Here is an 18,853-nt window from a genome sequence, read left to right as displayed (position 1 = left end):
GCTTCATGGAAACACACTTTAGGCCTACTGCAAGTTCATTTCTTTGTCACTTTCTACCAGACAATTTTAACTTGCTCATGCTTGCCATCTGTGATCTGGATAAATTGAGTGATTTCTTTTATAGTAGTAATGTCCTTGGAGACCACGGCCCTGCAAGTCTGGTCAAGTTTTCTAAATAGTGTGAAATCTAGGCTACTTCCTGGCAATGTCTTTTTTTCTCTTTCTCTTTTTGTGAGAGGTGTGTCTACTTGTGAAATATTTGTTTGTTGTGTAACCAATACCTAAGTGAAATTTTAGACCTATGCCCAGTGTGTCCCATATCTAACTGACATTATAGACCTACGCCCAGTGTGTCCCATACCTAAGTGAAATTTTAGACCTATGCCCAGTGTGTCCCATATCTAACTGACATTATAGACCTACGCCCAGTGTGTCCCATACCTAAGTGACATTTTAGACCTATGCCCAGCGCTTCTAAAAGGGAAAGAAACAATGTTAAACCAAAGCAGGATCCTTATAAAAGGAGGGAAAATTGTGAACGAGGATTGCTCCATTATCAGCGATGTCTACATTGAAGACGGAAGAATTAAAGAAGTCGGATTAAACCTCCATATCCCGGCTGGAGTTACCGTTATAGATGCCACAGATAAACTGGTGATACCGGGTGGTATCGATACCCATACCCACATGGAGTTGGCATTTATGGGCACCAAAGCAGTAGATGATTTCCATATTGGAACTAAGGTGAGAATACTTTTGTGTTGCACTGTGTGTAGGCTCGGGGTGAATTGAGTTTGCTTGATTTCATTGCATCAGGAAAATGCACAAGTAAAATCTGACAAAAATAATTACAGTTCCTCTGTCAAATTTGTTGTTAATCATTGATAGACAACCATGTATAGGTATTGCTATAGATCTTCAAGTAGATTTAAGTGAAAACTGCAACTCAGGAATGTTCACTGACTGCTTGGTAAGCAACTCCAGTGTAGATTTGACCGTTTTAGGTTATTGTCATGCTGAAAGGTGAATTCATCTCCCAGTGTCTGGTAGAAAGCAGACTGAACCAGGTTTTCCTCTAGGATCTTGCCTGTGCTTAGCTCCATTCAGTTAGTTCTTTATCCTGAAAAACTCCCCAGTTCTTAATGATTACAAGCATACTCATAACATGATGCAGCCACCACTATGCTTGAAAATGTTGTATTGGATTTGCTCCAAACATAACATTTTGTATTGAGGGCAAAACGTGAATTGCTTTGCCACAAGTTTAGCAGTATTACTTTAGTGCCTGGTTTCAAACAGGATGCATGTTTTGGAATGTTTTTATCCAGTATAAGCTACCTTCTTTTCACTCTGTCAATTAGGTTACTATTGTGGAGTAACTACAATGTTGTTGATCTAACCTCAGTTTTCTTCTCAGCCTTTAAACTCTGTAACTGTTCATGGTGAAATCCCTGAACAGTTTCCTTCCTCTCCGGCAACTGAGTTAGGAAGGACGCCTGTATCTTTGTAGTGATTGGGTGTATTGATACACGATCCAAAGTGTAATTAATAACTTCACCATGCTCAAAATGATATTCAATGTCTGCATGTTTTACACATCTACCAATAGGTGCCCTTCTTTGCAAGGCATTGGAAAACCTCTCTAATCTTTGTGGTTGAATCTGTGTTTGAAATTCAGTGTTCGACTGAGGGACCTTACAGATAATTGTATGTGTGGGGTACAGAGATAAGGTAATCATGAAAAAATCATGAAAAACAATATTATTACACACAAAGTGAATCCATGCAACTTATTATGTGACTTGTTTAGCACGTTTTTATTCCTGAACTTATTTAGGCTTGCCATAACAAAGTGGTTGAATACTTATTGACTCTATCAGGTTTCAGGTACGACCCAGATTCAGACAGTGTAGAAGAAACAAAAGTGTACTTCTAATGGAGGGGCAGGCAAACGACAAATCAAAGTCAGGCAGAGGTCTGTAATCCAGAGAGGATGCAAAAGGTCCAGAACGGCAGGCAGTCTCAAGGTCCGGGCAGGCAGTCTCAGGGTCAAGGCAGGCAGTCTCAGGGTCAAGGCAGGCTCAGGGTCAGGGCAGGTTCAGGGTCCGGGCAGGCAGTCTCAGGGTCAGGGCAGGCAGTCTCAGGGTCAGGGCAGTCTCAGGGTCAGGGCAGGCAGGCTCAGGGTCAGGGCAGCCTCAGGGTCAGGGCAGGAAGAGGTCAGTAATCTAGTGAGGTGGGGCAAGGTATAGAATGGCAGGCAGGCTCAGGGTCAGGACAGGCAGGCTCAGGGTCAGGGCAGGCAGTCTCAGGGTCAGGGCAAGCAGTCTCAGGGTCAGGGCAGGCAGTCTCAGGGTCAGGGCAGGCAGTCTCAGGGTCAGGGTCAGGGCAGGCAGAGGTCAGTAATCCAGAGAGGGTGCAAAAGGTCCAGGCAAATTTTTTAGCACATTTTTACTCCTGAACTTATTTAGGCTTGCCATAACAAGACATGTTATGTGAATACTTTCTGAAGGCACCGTATGTCTTTTCTGTATTTCAGGTGGGCTACATAAAACCCCATTTAATGAAGTTTAAAACATACTGTACCTTTACATAATTAAAAACATGTAGTATATTAAACAAAAAAAAGCATTGTAAGGTGCAGTAGATGCTGCAGATACTGTAAATAAAGTTATACCTGTGGATTTATTTCAAGGCATACCTTCAAACTCAGTGCCTCTTTGCTTGACATCAAATCAAAAGAAATCAGCCAAGACCTCAGAAACGCACAATAGTACGCAAGTATAAACACCATGGGACCACGCTGCTGTCATACTGCTCAGGAAGGAGACGTGTTCTGTCTCCTAGAGATGAACATACTTTGGTGCGAAAATTGCAAATCAATCCCAGAACAACAGCAAAGGACCTTGTGAAGATGCTGGAGGAAACAGGTAAAAAAAAGTATCTATATCCACAGTAAAACGAGTCCTCTATCGACGTAACCTGAAAGGCAGCTCAGCAAGGAAGAAGCCACTGCTCCAAAACCGCCATAAAAAAATCCAGACTACGGTTTGCAACTGCACATGGGGACAAGGAGGCCTACAAACCTGACTCAGTTACACCAGCTCTGTCAGGAGGAATGGGCCAAAATTCACCAAACCTATTGTGGGAAGCTTGTAGAAGGCTACCTGAAATGTTTGACCCAAGTTAAACCATTTAAAGGCAATGCTACCAAATACTAATTGAGTGTATGTAAACTTCTGACCCACTTGGAATGTGATGAAAGAAATAAAAGCTGAAATAAATAATTCTCACTACTATTATTCTGACATTTCACATTCTTAAAATAAAGTGGTGATCCTAACTGACCTAAAACGGGGAATTTTTACTAGGATTAAATGTCAGGAATTGTGAAAAACTGAGTTTAAATGTATTTGGCTAAGGTGTATGTAAACTTCCGACTTCAACTGTATCTTTATCCATGGAACCTGAACCCTGTTCTGTGTATCTTTATCCATGGAACCTGAACCCTGTTCTGTGTATCTTTATCCATGGAACCTAAACCCTGTTCTGTGTATTTTTATCCAGGCTGCCCTGGAAATTGGCAGGAGGCACTATCATGATCCCCCCCTATCCACCCCTCTCTAAACCCTAACCTATCTACAGTATACCCTAACCCTGCTCTCTGTACCCAGGCTGCACTGGTAGGAGGGACCACCCTACTGGATATACCTCATACCACCCCCTAAACCCTAACCCCCTCTCTAAAACCTAACCCTGCTCTCTGTACCCAGGCTGCCCTGGTTGGATGGACCACCCTACTGGATATACCCCATACCACCCCCTAAACCCTAACCCGCTCTCTAAACCCAAACCCCCTTTCTAAACCTGCTCTCTGTACCCAGGCTGCCCTGGTAGGAGGGACCACCCTACTGGATATACCCCATACCACCCCCTAAACCCTAACCCCCTCTCTAAACCCTAACCCCCTCTCTAAACCCGATCCCCTCTCTTAACCCGAACCCTGCTCTCTATACCCAGGCTGCCCTGGTAGGAGGGACCACCCTACTGGATATTTTTTTTTTACCTTTATTTAACCAGGCAAGTCAGTTAAGAACATATTCTTATTTTCAATGACGGCCTGGGAACAGTGGGTTAACTGCCTGTTCAGGGGCAGAACGACAGATTTGTACCTTGTCAGCTCGGGGGTTTGAACTCGCAACCTTCCGGTTACTAGTCCAACGCTCTAACCACTAGGCTACGCTGCCGCCCCTATATATACCCCATACCGCTGCCGCCCCTATATATACCCCATACCACCCCCTAAACCCTAACCCCCTCTCTAAACCCGATCCCCTCTCTTAACCCGAACCCTGCTCTCTGTTCCCAGGCTGCCCTGGCAGGAGGGACCACCATGATCCTAGACTTTGTGATCCCCCAGAGAGGCACGTCTCTGCTGGAGGCCTATGATAGGTGGAGGGTCACGGCTGACGCCAAGGTCTGCTGCGACTACTCCCTGCATGTGGCAGTCACATGGTGGAGCGACAAGGTAGTGCCCCCTGTTATATATATCATCTATTTTCTATCCTGAAAAAAAGTGCACATCAGACTCATGCTCATGTGTGACGAGGTAGCTTTCCCTGCACCATGTATTGCTTTACCAAGCGAGAGACCGGGGTTCTCAGATCCCACGGGTTACATTTGTGCAGATATTTACAAAAATTATTAAACATTCCTGTCTCATTCCTGTCTCAGACTGTCTCAGACTGCCATCAAATCTACAGGGATTTTATAAAAGAGCAGACTTGTTTTAAAAATGAGGGACACTATTACTGTAGATTCAATCCGATCAGTGTTATTATAGCACAGTTGACATTTAAAGGTATTTTCCGTTTGAGACAAAAAATGTGTTTATGGTGAATGCTGCCTCCTTCAATGTGGGAATGTTGCCTTTAAAAGGTGCATATCTGACAAATCCCAGCCTTAACCTCTGTAAAATCTACTTTAATTAAAAACTGAGTGGTTCGAGCCCTGAATGCTGATTGGCTGACAGCTGTGGTATATCAGACCATATATCACGGGTATGACAAAACATGTATTTTTACTGCTCTAATTACGTTGGTATACAGTTCATAATAGCAATAAGGCACCTCAGGGGTCTAAGGGCTGTATCCAGGCACTTGCATTGTGAGTAAGAACAGCCCTTAGCCTTGGTATATTGGCTATATACCACACCTCATCAGGCCTTATTGCTTAAATAACATCCCAACAGAAAATAGCATGTGGTAATAGACTCCATGGAGACCTGGGATGGGCGGTATGTCAATACATGGTTTTTACAGAAATGTTAACAGTCTTATCTCTCAGCATTGAAAAGAAAAGCACGCTAAACTAAATGGCTTTTTGCTAAACCCATTCTAGGTCAAAAAGGAAATGGAGACGTTGGCCAAAGAGAAAGGTGTCAACTCCTTCAAGATGTTCATGGCATACAAGGATGTGTTCATGCTTCAAGACCATGAGCTGTATGCTGCGTTTTCCCAATGCAAAGAGATTGGAGCCATAGCCCAGGTGCACGCAGAGAATGGAGACCTTATTGCAGAGGTATTCCAAAACATTTCTGACCACAACGGTTTTTATTGAACCACACATTGCCTCCAAATGGTACACACCATTCATCAACAGCATTTGAGGTAAGTTTGCTACCGTTAAGTAGGTGTGGTGAGATGTGCCCTGATCAATTTAAGTGTGACCATTTGAAATCGTAAAAATCGTGCAGCAAACAATCCGGTAATTGCCATCTGGGTCACCATAATCACAATACTCTTCTACTGGTCGTTAAGTACATTACCGCTTCTGTTGAATTTCTGTTCTGTCGCACAAGAGAAAAGACTATGGGTGTGTTAAAAAGGAACCATTGAACCTTGTGGGTAACAATGTACCAATCCAATATCCCATGAACCAGGACAGAACAAAGGTTAACTAAACAACTGTTGGTGAATACATTCTTTTTAAAGGGTCAGTCACGAGTTCCTATTAACTGTCCGCTTAGGTTTAGGTTAATATTTAACCCTGATGTAGCCTAATAGAAGACTAGACTAAGGATACCCAAGCCAGGCAAATCGAACCCTATCCAAGCCATGTAAAACTAATCCTATCCAAGCCATGTAAAACTAATCCTATCCAAGCCATGTAAAACTAATCCTATCCAAGCCATGTAAAACTAATCCTATCCAAGCCATGTAAAACTAACCCTATCCAAGCCATGTAAAACTTACCTTATCCAAGCCATGTAAAACTAATCCTATCCAAGCCATGTAAAACTAATCCTATCCAAGCCATGTAAAACTAATCCTATCCAAGCCATGTAAAACTAATCCTATCCAAGCCATGTAAAACTAATCCTATCCAAGCCATGTAAAACTAATCCTATCCAAGCCATGTAAAAGTAACCCTATCCAAGCCATGTAAAACTTAGCCTATCCAAGCCATGTAAAACTAATCCTATCCAAGCCATGTAAAACTAATCCTATCCAAGCCATGTAAAACTAATCCTATCCAAGCCATGTAAAACTAATCCTATCCAAGCCATGTAAAACTAATCCTATCCAAGCCATGTAAAACTAACCCTATCCAAGCCATGTAAAACTAACCCTATCCAAGCCATGTAAAACTAACCTTATCCAAGCCATGTAAAACTAATCCTATCCAAGCCATGTAAAACTAACCTTATCCAAGCCATGTAAAACTAACCCTATCCAAGCCATGTAAAACTAACCCTATCCAAGCCATGTAAAAGTAACCATTTCCAAGCCATGTAAAACTTACCCTATCCAAGCCATGTAAAACTTACCCTATCCAAGCCATGTAAAACTAACTTCATCCAAGCCATGTAAAACTAACCCTATCCAAGCCATGTAAAAGTAACCCTATCCAAGCCATGTAAAACTAACCCTATCCAAGCCATGTAAAATTAACCCTATCCAAGCCATGTAAAAGTAACCCTATCCAAGCCATGTAAAAGTAACCCTATCCAAGCCATGTAAAACTAACCTTATCCAAGCCATGTAAAACTAATCCTATCCAAGCCATGTAAAACTAATCCTATCCAAGCCATGTAAAACTAATCCTATCCAAGCCATGTAAAACTAACCTTATCCAAGCCATGTAAAACTAACCTTATCCAAGCCATGTAAAACTAACTTTATCCAAGCCATGTAAAATTAACCTTATGCAAGCCATGTAAAACGAACCTTATCCAAGCCATGTAAAACGAACCTTATCCAAGCCATGTAAAACTAATCCTATCCAAGCCATGTAAAACTAATCCTATCCAAGCCATGTAAAACTAACCCTATCCAAGCCATGTAAAACTAACCTTATCCAAGCCATGTAAAACTAACCTTATCCAAGCCATTTAAAACTAACCTTATCCAAGCCATGTAAAACTAACCTTATCCAAGCCATGTAAAACTAACCTTATCCAAGCCATGTAAAACTAACCCTATCCAAGCCATGTAAAACTAACCTTATCCAAGCCATGTAAAACTAACCTTATCCAAGCCATTTAAAACTAACCTTATCCAAGCCATGTAAAACTAACCTTATCCAAGCCATGTAAAACTAACCTAATCCAAGCCATGTAAAACTAACCTTATCCAAGCCATGTAAAACTAATCCTATCCAAGCCATGTAAAATTAATCTTATGCAAGCCATGTAAAATTAGCCTTATGCAAGCCATGTAAAATTAGCCTTATCCAAGCCATGTAAAACGAACCTTATCCAAGCCATGTAAAACTAATCCTATCCAAGCCATGTAAAACTAATCCTATCCAAACCATGTAAAACTAACCCTATCCAAGCCATGTAAAACTAACCTTATCCAAGCCATGTAAAACTAACCTTATCCAAACCATGTAAAACAAACCCTATCCAAGCCATGTAAAACTAAACCTATCCAAGCCATGTAAAACTAACCCTATCAAAGCCATGTAAAACTAACCCTATGAAAGCCATGCAAATCTAACCTTATCCAGGCCATACAAATCTACCCCTATCCATGCCTTGCAAAGCTAACCCTTTACAAGACATGTAAAACTATGTCCAATCCATGTCAAACTAACCCTATCAAAGCCATACAAAACATACACAACTCAAGCCATGTAAAACTAACCCTATCCAAGCAATGTAAAACTAACACTATCCAAACCATGCAAAACCAACCCTAATCAAGCCATGCAAAACTAACCCTATTCAAGTCATGTAAAACTTTAAACAATGCTACCTTATATAATGTTACTTACCCTACATTATTAATCTCATATGCATATGTATATACTGTACTCTACATCATCGACTGCATCCTTATGTAACACATGTATCACTAGCCACTTTAACTATGCCACTTTGTTTACTTTGTCTACACACTCATCTCATATGTATATACTGTACTCGATACCATCTACTGTATGCTGCTCTGTACCATCACTCATTCATATATCCTTATGTACATGTTCCTTATCCCCTTACACTGTGTATAAGACAGTAGTTTTCGAATTGTTAGTTAGATTACTTGTTGGTTATCACTGCATTGTCGGAACTAGAAGCACAAGCATTTCGCTACACTCGCATTTAACATCTGCTAACCATGTGTATGTGACAAATAAAATTTGATTTGAACTAACTCTGTCCAAGCCATGCAAATATAACCCTATCCAAGCCATGTAAAACATACACTATCCAAGCCATGTAAAACTAACCCCAATCAAGCCATGCAAACCTAACCCTATCCAAGCAATGTTAAACTAACCCTATCCAAACCATACGTAACTAACCCTATCCAAGCAATGTTAAACTAACCCTATCCAAACCATTCATAACTAACCCTATCCAAGTCATGCAAAACTAACCCTATTCAAGTCATGTAAAACTAACTCTGTCCAAGCCATGCAAATATAACCCTATCCAAGCCATGTAAAACATACACTATCCAAGCCATGTAAAACTAACCCTATCCAAGCCATTTAAAACTAACTCTATCCAAGCCATGTAAAACTAACCCTATCCAAGCCATGTAAAACAAACCCTATCCAATCCATGTAAAACTAACCCCAACCAGGCCATGCAAAACTAACCCTATTCAAGCCATGTAAAACTAACTCTGTCCAAGCAATGTAAAACTTACCCTATCCAAACCATGCAAAACTAACCATATCCATGCCATACATGAAAGGCACTTTTAGGTATTTGCTGTATGATCGATGAGAAACTCCATATTGCAAATGTACGGTCCCTTACTAGACATCCGCAAATGTTTCTAAAATTCGCAGACGGCGGTGGGCCGTGCACCGGGGCCAGATCTTCCGGGAAGTCATCGAACAAAGTCTCTTGGACATTCCATGTTATACATTTTTCAAATTTTGGCCATTTTTCCACTGTCCCGGTAAATTCCACCAGATGGCGAATATAATCTTATTGCAAATGTACAAAACATAACCAATCACACGACATGGCCATTTCTCCTAAACGGAAAAGACTTCAAAGACGAAACTTGGTGAGCATAGGTTTGGCATAATGGGTAGTTAGCCCAGAAACAAGATGGTGTCGAGGCCTCAACACTTTTTGAGTTAAGGCCATTTTCCTGGGATTAAAGGTCAAAAACAAAAATAGAGCTCTAATTTGATCACTTCACTTCAAAGTACATGAACCTACGGTGTCAGGAAAAAAAGGACCAGCCATTTATCTATCGGAATTTAAGAGAAATTGTACAATGTACAATTGGTGATGCTCAAAGAAATGTGTTTTTTCCCCCAAAAAGTTACCGATCCAGTTGCGGCGTGTTCAGATTAATCCGTTAAGGTGGGTTTCAGAGCTCTGTGAGATTTCTGTGATTTTCTGCATTCACACACACTCATTCAACCCTCTGTAAATTAGTAAATTCTTAACGTAAAGACTTAAAACTCAAAATTCTGTAAGAGCCTACCTCAAGGAGGATATGTTTTTCACTTTCAGCTTCCTGTGTCAACTGGAAGTGCCTTAAATTGGGATCATAGAGGCAGTTTCGAAGGGATAAAAAGGTCAGATCTTACCAAAACATCATATGTGTGATTAGGGAACCCTCATGAACTGTAAATCAGTCATGTCTTCCATCAGATTTCCAAGAAAAACTCACACACACACACACACACACACACACACACACACACACACACACACACACACACACACACACACACACACACACACACACACACACACACACACACACACACACACACACACACACACACACACACACACACACACAGAGCAAGGACGAAGTGACACAGTGTGGGACTTGCAGACACACAGAGCCTGCAATAGTTACCTTCATTCTAACTATCAAAGAACCGTCAGACCTAGAGTTCTGAAACTTTAGAAACCTGTTCTTGAGCTCAAGTCAATAGTGTGTGGTGAGTTATGTGGCTCTAGAAGGTTCTCAGACCAATAAACAGTCTTGTACATTTGCAATAACTTCAATTCATTTTGACCATCACGAAAATGACGACATTTAGAAAAGTTCCAGAGTCACAAGATTAGGTGCATTGAAACCGCCTCGGCCCATAGAAATGGACCCCAACGTTTCTGTCTGATAGCTCATTCAAGGATCCTGTAGCAACGCCCGGATAAAGTGGATTTTCAGCACCAATTAAGGTAATTGATCGGGCACCGAATGACCTATCGAGCCAAAACTTGGATCCAGGGTCACCTCACATAGGCCTACACATAATGTCAGAACTGGACCCGCAGCTAGAACATGTGTTTAACATTTTTATTATGGTTTAAAATGAAGGTGCTGTGAATTATGGGCCTGCTCTGAAATATGTGATAGTTGGCTTCTATTCGAGTTGGAAAAAGTGGGTTTGGTATCAGTTTGGTGTCAGAATGATATCTAATATGACTGATGGATGCTGACTTGCTGGCTGACTTTTGTACATTTGCAATATGTTTAAACAGTGATGAACCATCACCAAAATGACAGACTGAAATCAACACTAAAAATGGCATCACCATAGTCTCTAGGCCATGCCGAGTTCAACGAGATGCCCCGCTTGACCGTAGCTCACCCTGAGTGCAGCGACCGTGAAAAAAAGTAGGCCCATAAATGAAGCCTGGTCCTAAATTTCAGGTGCTTTTGGGGGACAGCGGTGGAACCGTTAGGGTTAGAAGGACAATTCAACCACAGGAATGTTCCAAGATGGCGTAGCAGTCAGACGTCTTTGTCCTGTCGTGTCCCTTATATATATATTGTTTTTTACATATTTTTCTTTGCATATCTTTTAAAATATTTTGCTAAACCTCAACATCTAATAACTCTCCTGCAACCCGCCTCACCCAATGTAGCGTGGATCTGCATTTTTTCTTCTAAAGTATCTATATTTACTTTGGATCTGGAATCCCTCAACTGAAGCTAGCCAGCTAACTACCAGCTATCAGTCAGCAAACCATTGCCAGCGGTGTTCAGCTAATCTTCAGCTCGAATAGCTCTCGCCAATTCAAACAACGTGACTCTAAGAGCGTAACGGACCTATTATTTTTATCCAAGGATTCCCACCGTAAACTGAACATTTTCATCTGAATCTTCACAACTAACTAACTGCAAGCCCGGTTGATCTCTCCTGGCTAGCGTTTCCATCCACTTAGCTTGAAGCTAGCCCGGCCAGAGCTCCTGTGCTACCACCGAAGCATACTCCTGGGCTAATATCCAGACCCCTTCTACAGCCGGTACAGGGCATGGAACCCCGCAGATCCCCTACGACTGGAATACCGACAGAATCTGCCCGAGGACTCCATCAGGCCCCGCTGAAGGCCCATTATGCTAACCAGCTAGGCCTGCTAGCTACCTAGAGCTACTTGGAACCCTACTAATTCCACGACCGGTCTATCGACGTCACCGCATGAAGAGGCAAAAACAGACTTAACCCCATCGCGACGTCCCCCAAAGGCTAACTTTCTAGCCCCTGCTATCTGCTTGCTTGCTAACCTGGCCTGCTAACTGCTAGCCTGCCCCGGTCTACTAACTGTTAGCTTGTTAGCACAGGCCTGCTAACTGCCTGAATCGCTGTCCCCAGCCAGCCCAACCACTCACTGGACCCATATTTATCTCTTTTCGATTTTTAATTTGATTATACCTTCCGGTAACCTGCCTCACCCAATGTGATACGGAATCGCTATTATTTTTTATTTTAGAACACTTTCAAGAACCTCTAGAAGCTAACCAGCTAATTAGCTACAAGCTGTTTAGTCATTGTTAGCCACTGCTAGCGGCTTTTACCTTCTGCACAGCCAGCCCTGTTTTTAGCCTGGATAATACTCGCCAGTCTACCAGTATCGAACTGTCTCTCCACAACAACGCCGGATTCCTGCCGTAATCCCTGGACCACTACTTCTGATCTTCACAGCTAGTTTGCACCCAGTACCGAATCCCTGAGGCCCACCTCCCCACCTCCCAGCCTACTCAGCTGTTCACCCGAACCCCACTCATACGGCTAGAACCCAATACTCCACTGGATCCTTGCTGTATATTCTGGACCTTGGCTAATGCCACTGCCACGAAGCTAGCACCAGTTAGCTGTGAGCCAGGCACATCTGCCTGCTAGCAAACTAAATTATACAATACCTCTTTTGCCATCTGGCTTGGATTCTCTGTCGACACAGCCCCCCCCCCGCCGCACCACCCCAGACCCCCCTACCACCCTCGGGCTACTTACTTTAAACGCTGTGTCGCCCGCGTGCTAGCGTAGTGGCGGCTTCCCTCTCCCATCTACTGCTGCCCCCTGGACACTATGACACTATGATCACTTGACTACATCACGGTACTCCATTCTGTTTATTTATGTTTTATCTGTCAGCCCCAGCCACGAACTCAGGCTCTGTGTGTATTTAATCCGACCCTCTCTGCCTAGTCATCGGCATTTTACCTGCTGTTGTTGTGTTAGCTGACTAGCTGTTGTAGTCTCACCTGTTGTTTTAGCAAGCTCTCCCAATCAAGACCTGCGATTACGTTATGCCTTACTGTATGTCTCTCTCAATTATCAATATGCCTTGTATACTATTGTTCAGGTTAGTTATCATTGTTTTAGTTTACAATGGAGCCCCTAGGTCCACTCGTCACACCTCTGATACCTCCTTTGTCCCACCTCCCACACATGCGGTGACCTCACCCATTATAACCAGCATGTCCAGAGACATTATCATCACCTAGTGCCTGGGCTTACCTCCGCTGTACCCGCATCCCACCATACCCCTGTCTGCACATTATGCCCTGAATATATTCTACCACGCCCATAAATCTGCTCCTTTAATTCCTTGTCCCCAACGCTCTAGGCGAACAGTTTTGATAGCCTTTAGCCGCACCCTCATCCTACTCCTCCTCTGTTCCTCCGGTGATGTGGAGGTAAACCCAGGCCCTGCATGTCCCCAGGCACCCTCATTTGTTGACTTCTGTGATCGAAAAAGCCTTGGTTTCATGAATGTCAACATCAGAAGCCTCCTCCCTAAGTTTGTTTTACTCACTGATTAGCACACTCTGCCAACCCTGATGTCTTTGCCGTGTCTGAATCCTGGCTTAGGAAGGCCACCAAAAAATCTGAGATTTCCATACCCAACTATAACACTTTCCGTCAAGATAGAACTGCCAAAGGGGGAGGAGTTACAATCTACTGCAGAGATAGCCTGCAAAGTTCTGTTATACTTTCCAGGTCTATGCCCAAACAGTTCGAACTTCTAATTTTAAAATGAATCTCTCCAGAAATAAGTCTCTCACTGTTGCCGCCTGCTACCGACCCCCCTCAGCTCCCAGCTGTGCCTTGGACACCATCTGTGAATTTATCACCCCCCATCTAGCTTCAGATTTTGTTCTCTTAGGTGACCTAAACTGGGATATGCTTAACACCCCGGCAGTCCTACAATCTAAGCTAGATGCCCTCAATCTCACACAAATCATCAAGGAACCCACCAGGTACAACCCTAAATCCGTAAACATGGGCACCCTAATTGACATTATCCTGACCAACTTGCCCTCTAAATACACCTCTGCTGTCTTCATTCAGGATCTCAGCGATCACTGCCTCATTGCCTGAATCCGCTACAGGTCCGCGGTCCCTAAAACACTTCTGCGAGCAGGCCTTTCTAATCGACCTGGCCCGGGTATCCTGAAAGGATATTGACCTCATCCCGTCAGTTGAGGATGCCTGGTCATTCTTTAAAAGTAACTTCCTCACCATCTTAGACAAGCATGCTCCGTTCAAAAAATGCAGAACTAAGAACAGATATAGACCGTGGTTCACTCCAGACCTGACTGCCCTCGACCAGCACAAAAACATCCTGTGGCGGACTGCAATAGCATCGAATAGTCCCCGCGATATGCAACTGTTCAGGGAAGTCAGGAACTAATATACGCAGTCAGTCAGGAAAGCAAAGGCCAGCTTTTTCAAGCAGAAATTTGCATCCTGTAGCTAACTCCAAAAAGTTCTGGGACACGGTAAAGTCCATGGAGAACAAGAACACCTCCTCCCAGCTGCCCACTGCACTGATGCTAGGTAACACGGTCACCACCGATAAATCCGTGATAATCGAAAACTTCAACAAGCATTTCTCAACGGCTGGCCATGCCTTCCTCCTGGCTGCTCCAACCTCGGCCAACAGCTCCGCCCCCCCTTCAGCTACTCGGCCACGCCTCCCCAGCTTCTCTTTCACCCAAATCCAGATAGCAGATGTTCTGAAAGAGCTGCAAAACCTGGGCCCATACAAATCAGCTGGGCTTGACAATCTGGACCCTCTATTTCTGAAACTGTCCGCCGCTATTGTCGCAACCCCTATTACCAGCCTGTCCAACCTCTCCTTCGTATCATCTGAGATCCCCAAGGATTGGAAAGCTGCCGCGGTCATCCCCCTCTTCATAGGGGGAGACACCCTGGCTCCGCCTTATCTCAGTTCACTGGTCACGATGGCAACACCCATCCGTAGCACGCGCTCCAGCAGGTGTATCTCGCTGATAATCCCTAAAGCCAAAACCTCATTTGGCCGCCTTTCCTTCCAGTTCTCTGCTGCCTGCGACTGGAACGAATTGCAAAAATCTCTGAAGTTGGAGACTTTTATCTCCCTCACCAACTTTAAACATCTGCTATCTGAGCAGCTACCCGATCACTGCAGCTGTACATAGTCCATCGGTATATAGCCCACCCAATTTACCTACCTCATCCCCATACTGTTTTTATTTTAGTTACTTTTCTGCTCTTTTACACACCAGTATCTCTACCTGCACATGTTCATCTGATCATTTATCACTCCAGTGTTAATCTGCTAAATTGTAATTATTCACTCCTATGGCCTATTTATTGCCTACCTCCTCATGCCTTTTGCACACAATGTATATTGTTTATTTTTTACTCCCTGTGTAACTCTGTTGTTTTCTGTTCACACTGCTTTGCTTTATCTTGGCCAGGTCGCAGTTGCAAATGAGAACTTGTTCTCAACTAGCCTACCTGGTTAAATAAAGGTGAAACAAAAGTACAATTAAAAAAAGCTCCTCCCGATCTGTGCAAGCCTAACCTTGACCGTGTGGCATTAACCCTTAACAGTGAAAACAGGGTTTTTTCATCTCACCCATAGGAATACATTATCTGCTCCCCTAAATTCAACCTGTAGCCTATGTGGGTTATGAATACCTTATGAACCTGTCTTCGATGACAATCCATCAGGCCAATATGAGGTCTACCTGTGTCGATTCTAAGCTTCCTGGAGCAACCGGAAGTGATTAAATTCACCCGAAAGGTGTTTTGATATACCAAACCTGCAGTTTGTGAAACTCACTGCATTCAACCCTATGTAGATCAGTCAATTCTTAACGTAAAGGCTTTAAACTCTGGGTTCTGTAAGAGCATACCCCAATCAGTATATTCCTTTACTTTTAGCTTCCTGTGCCAACCGGAAGTGCCTTAAATTGGGGTCATAGGGGCTGTTTCAAAGGGTTAAAAAGGTCAAATGTTTCCAAAACTTCATATGTGGGATTAGGTAACCCTCATGAACTGTAAATCAGTCATTTCTCCCATCAGACTTCCAAGAAAAGCTCACACACACACACAGCAAGGTCGGAATGACATACAGAGCCTGCAATAGTTACTTTTGTTTGAACTATCAAAGAACAATCAGACCTAGAGCTCTGAAACTTTAGAAACCTGTTCTAGAGCTCAAGTCAATAGTGCACAGTGAGTTAGTTATGTGGCTCTAGAAGGTTCCTTGTACAGCCTTGTACATTTGCATTAACTTCAATTCATTTTGAAAATCACGAAAATGACAACATTTAGAAAAGTCCCAGAGTCGCAAGACTAGGTGCATTGAAACCGCCTCGGGCCCATAGAGACGGACCCTAACGTTTCTGTCCGTTAGCTCATTCAAGGACCCCGTAGAACCGCACGGAAAATGTGGATTTTCAGTACCAATTAAGGTCGCAGCTTGGGCTCCAAATGACCTATCGAACCGAAACCGAAACTTGGGATTCAGGGTCACCTCAGCTAGGCCTACACTTTAAACAATGCCACTTAATATAATGTTTAAATACCATACATTACTCATCTCATATGTATATGTATATACTGTACACTATATCATCTACTGCATCTTGCCATCTTTATGTAATACATGTATCACTAGCCACTTTAAACTATGCCACTTTTATGTTAACATACCCTACATTACTCATCTCATATGGATATACTGTACTCGATACCATCTACTGCATCTTGCCTATGCTGTTCTGTACCATCACTCATTCATATATCTTCATGTACATATTCTTTATCCCTTTACACTTTTATGTATAAGGTAGTAGTTGTGGAATTGTTAGGTTAGATTACTCGTTGGTTATTACTGCATTGTCGGAACTAGAAGCACAAGCATTTCGCTACACTCGCATTAACACCTGCTAGCCATGTGTATGTGACAAATAAAATGTGATTTTGATTTAGATTTTTTGTTTTGTTTTGATTTTACACACAATGTCAGAACTGGACCCGCAGCTCGAACGTGTTTTATGTTTTTATTATGTGAAGGGCCTGCTCTGAAATATGTGATAGTTGGCTTCTAAACGAGTTGGAAAAAGTGGGTGTGGTGTCAGAATGCTATCTAGTTGACCGATGGGTGGTGACTTGCTGGCTGACTTTTTTCCATTTGCAATATGTTTAAAAAGTGATAGACCATCACCAAATGGATATTCTGAAATCAACACCAATGAGCAGTGGAGAGGAACCAGAATCACTGCCCGGCCATCCCGAGTTCATCGGGCCAATCAATATTGCATTCCTGCAGTATTTTTGAGCACGTCAAATTCGTGATGGTAAATGCCCATTGAAACATATTGCAAATGGACAACCGTGTGCCTGGTGATTGGAACGGGTTACCAGGAGCACTTAAAGAAAAAAAGTATGCCTTTAAGGGGGTGCAAGTGGTTCACGGTTGGGTAGAGAGCACCCCCCACCCGTGCACATCAAATAGGGGGTGCCCCTGGTCATTTTGAAAGTTTTTCAAAGAATCGTTAAAAAACAAGTGTCCCACTTCTCTCTCATGACAAATAGTCCATCTAGGTTAATTCATGGCTTAAAAATATGACAATAAAATATGACAAAAGTATGTTCATACAGTTGTTATATAAGTATAATTGACAAAACAAATCGAAAGAATTTCTAAAAAAGGGAGCACTTTTTAAGGGGGTGATCAGTATTTGATTTTCAAAATTTGACCCTAGGGTCTTGACTTGATGTGCATTTGCAATATGAAATTTTACAGTGGAGCGCGCTTGCCATCTATTGGATTTTTGCTGTGTGACACTTGGCATTTGCCATATGACATTTGCAACATCGTGTATATGTCTGTTGAAAGTGAGTCGGACCAAAATGCAGCGTGGTGGTTACTTATGTTCTTTAATCAAATAGAACGATACATGAAATAACTAAGTAACAAAACAACAAACGGAACACGAAAACCTATACAGCCTATCTAGTGAAAACAAACACAGAGACAGGAACAATCACCCACAAAACACACAGTGAAACCTAGGCTACCTAAATATGGTTCCCAATCAGAGACAACGACAATCACCTGACTCTGATTGAGAACCGCCTCAGGCAGCCAAGCCTATGCTAGACACCCCTACTCAGCCGCAATCCCAATGCCTACAAAACCCCAATACGAAACACAACAACATAAACCCATGTCACACCCTGGCCTGACCAAATAAATAGCGAAAACACAAAATACTAAGACCAAGGCGTGACAATATGTTTCATACGGTGCAAATAAGTTCCCATTCATTTTTGTCCATTTCAGGGGGGTATTCCCTTACACGCAAAACCAATCCTATCCAAGCCATGTAAAATTAACCCTATGCCAGCCATGCAAAACTAACTCTGTCCAAGCCAGGTAAAACAAACTCAACCCAAACCATGTAAAACTAACCCTATCCAAGCCATGTAAAACTAACCTTATCCAAGCCATGTAAAACTAACCCTATCAAAGCCATGTAAAACTAAACTCATCCAAGCCATGTAAAACTAACCCTATCCAAGCCATGTAAAACTACCTCTCAAAGCCATGTAAAACTAACCTTATCCAAGCCATGTAAAACTACCTCTCAAAGCCATGTAAAACTAACCCTATCCAAGCCATGTAAAACTACCTCTCAAAGCCATGTAAAACTAACCTTATCAAAGCCATGTAAAACTAACCTCATCCAAGCCATGTAAAACTACCTCTCAAAGCCATGTAAAACTAACCTTACCCAAGCCATGTAAAACTACCTCTCAAAGCCATGTAAAACTAACCCTATCCAAGCCATGTAAAACT

At 42.7% G+C, this 18,853-nt stretch overlaps 1 protein-coding gene across 1 annotated transcript in view; it reads left to right on the top strand.

The window, feature by feature from the left end:
* Nucleotides 1–328: 328 nt before the first annotated feature.
* Nucleotides 329–18,853, top strand: part of LOC118374708 (dihydropyrimidinase-like) — a 40,322-nt gene continuing 21,797 nt past the window's right edge. Inside the window, exons 1-3 of the mRNA XM_052494521.1 lie at nucleotides 329–744; nucleotides 4,367–4,525; nucleotides 5,398–5,577. Coding sequence (XP_052350481.1) covers nucleotides 493–744; nucleotides 4,367–4,525; nucleotides 5,398–5,577 — 591 coding nt within the window. The 5' untranslated portion in view covers nucleotides 329–492. The remainder of the gene's footprint in view (nucleotides 745–4,366; nucleotides 4,526–5,397; nucleotides 5,578–18,853) is intronic.

The sequence above is a fragment of the Oncorhynchus keta genome, chromosome 34, assembly GCF_023373465.1.
Source record: "Oncorhynchus keta strain PuntledgeMale-10-30-2019 chromosome 34, Oket_V2, whole genome shotgun sequence".
Classification (NCBI taxonomy): domain Eukaryota; kingdom Metazoa; phylum Chordata; class Actinopteri; order Salmoniformes; family Salmonidae; genus Oncorhynchus; species Oncorhynchus keta.
The sequence above is the reverse complement of the archived record's forward strand: the minus strand, read 5'-3'. Positions and strand labels throughout refer to the sequence as shown.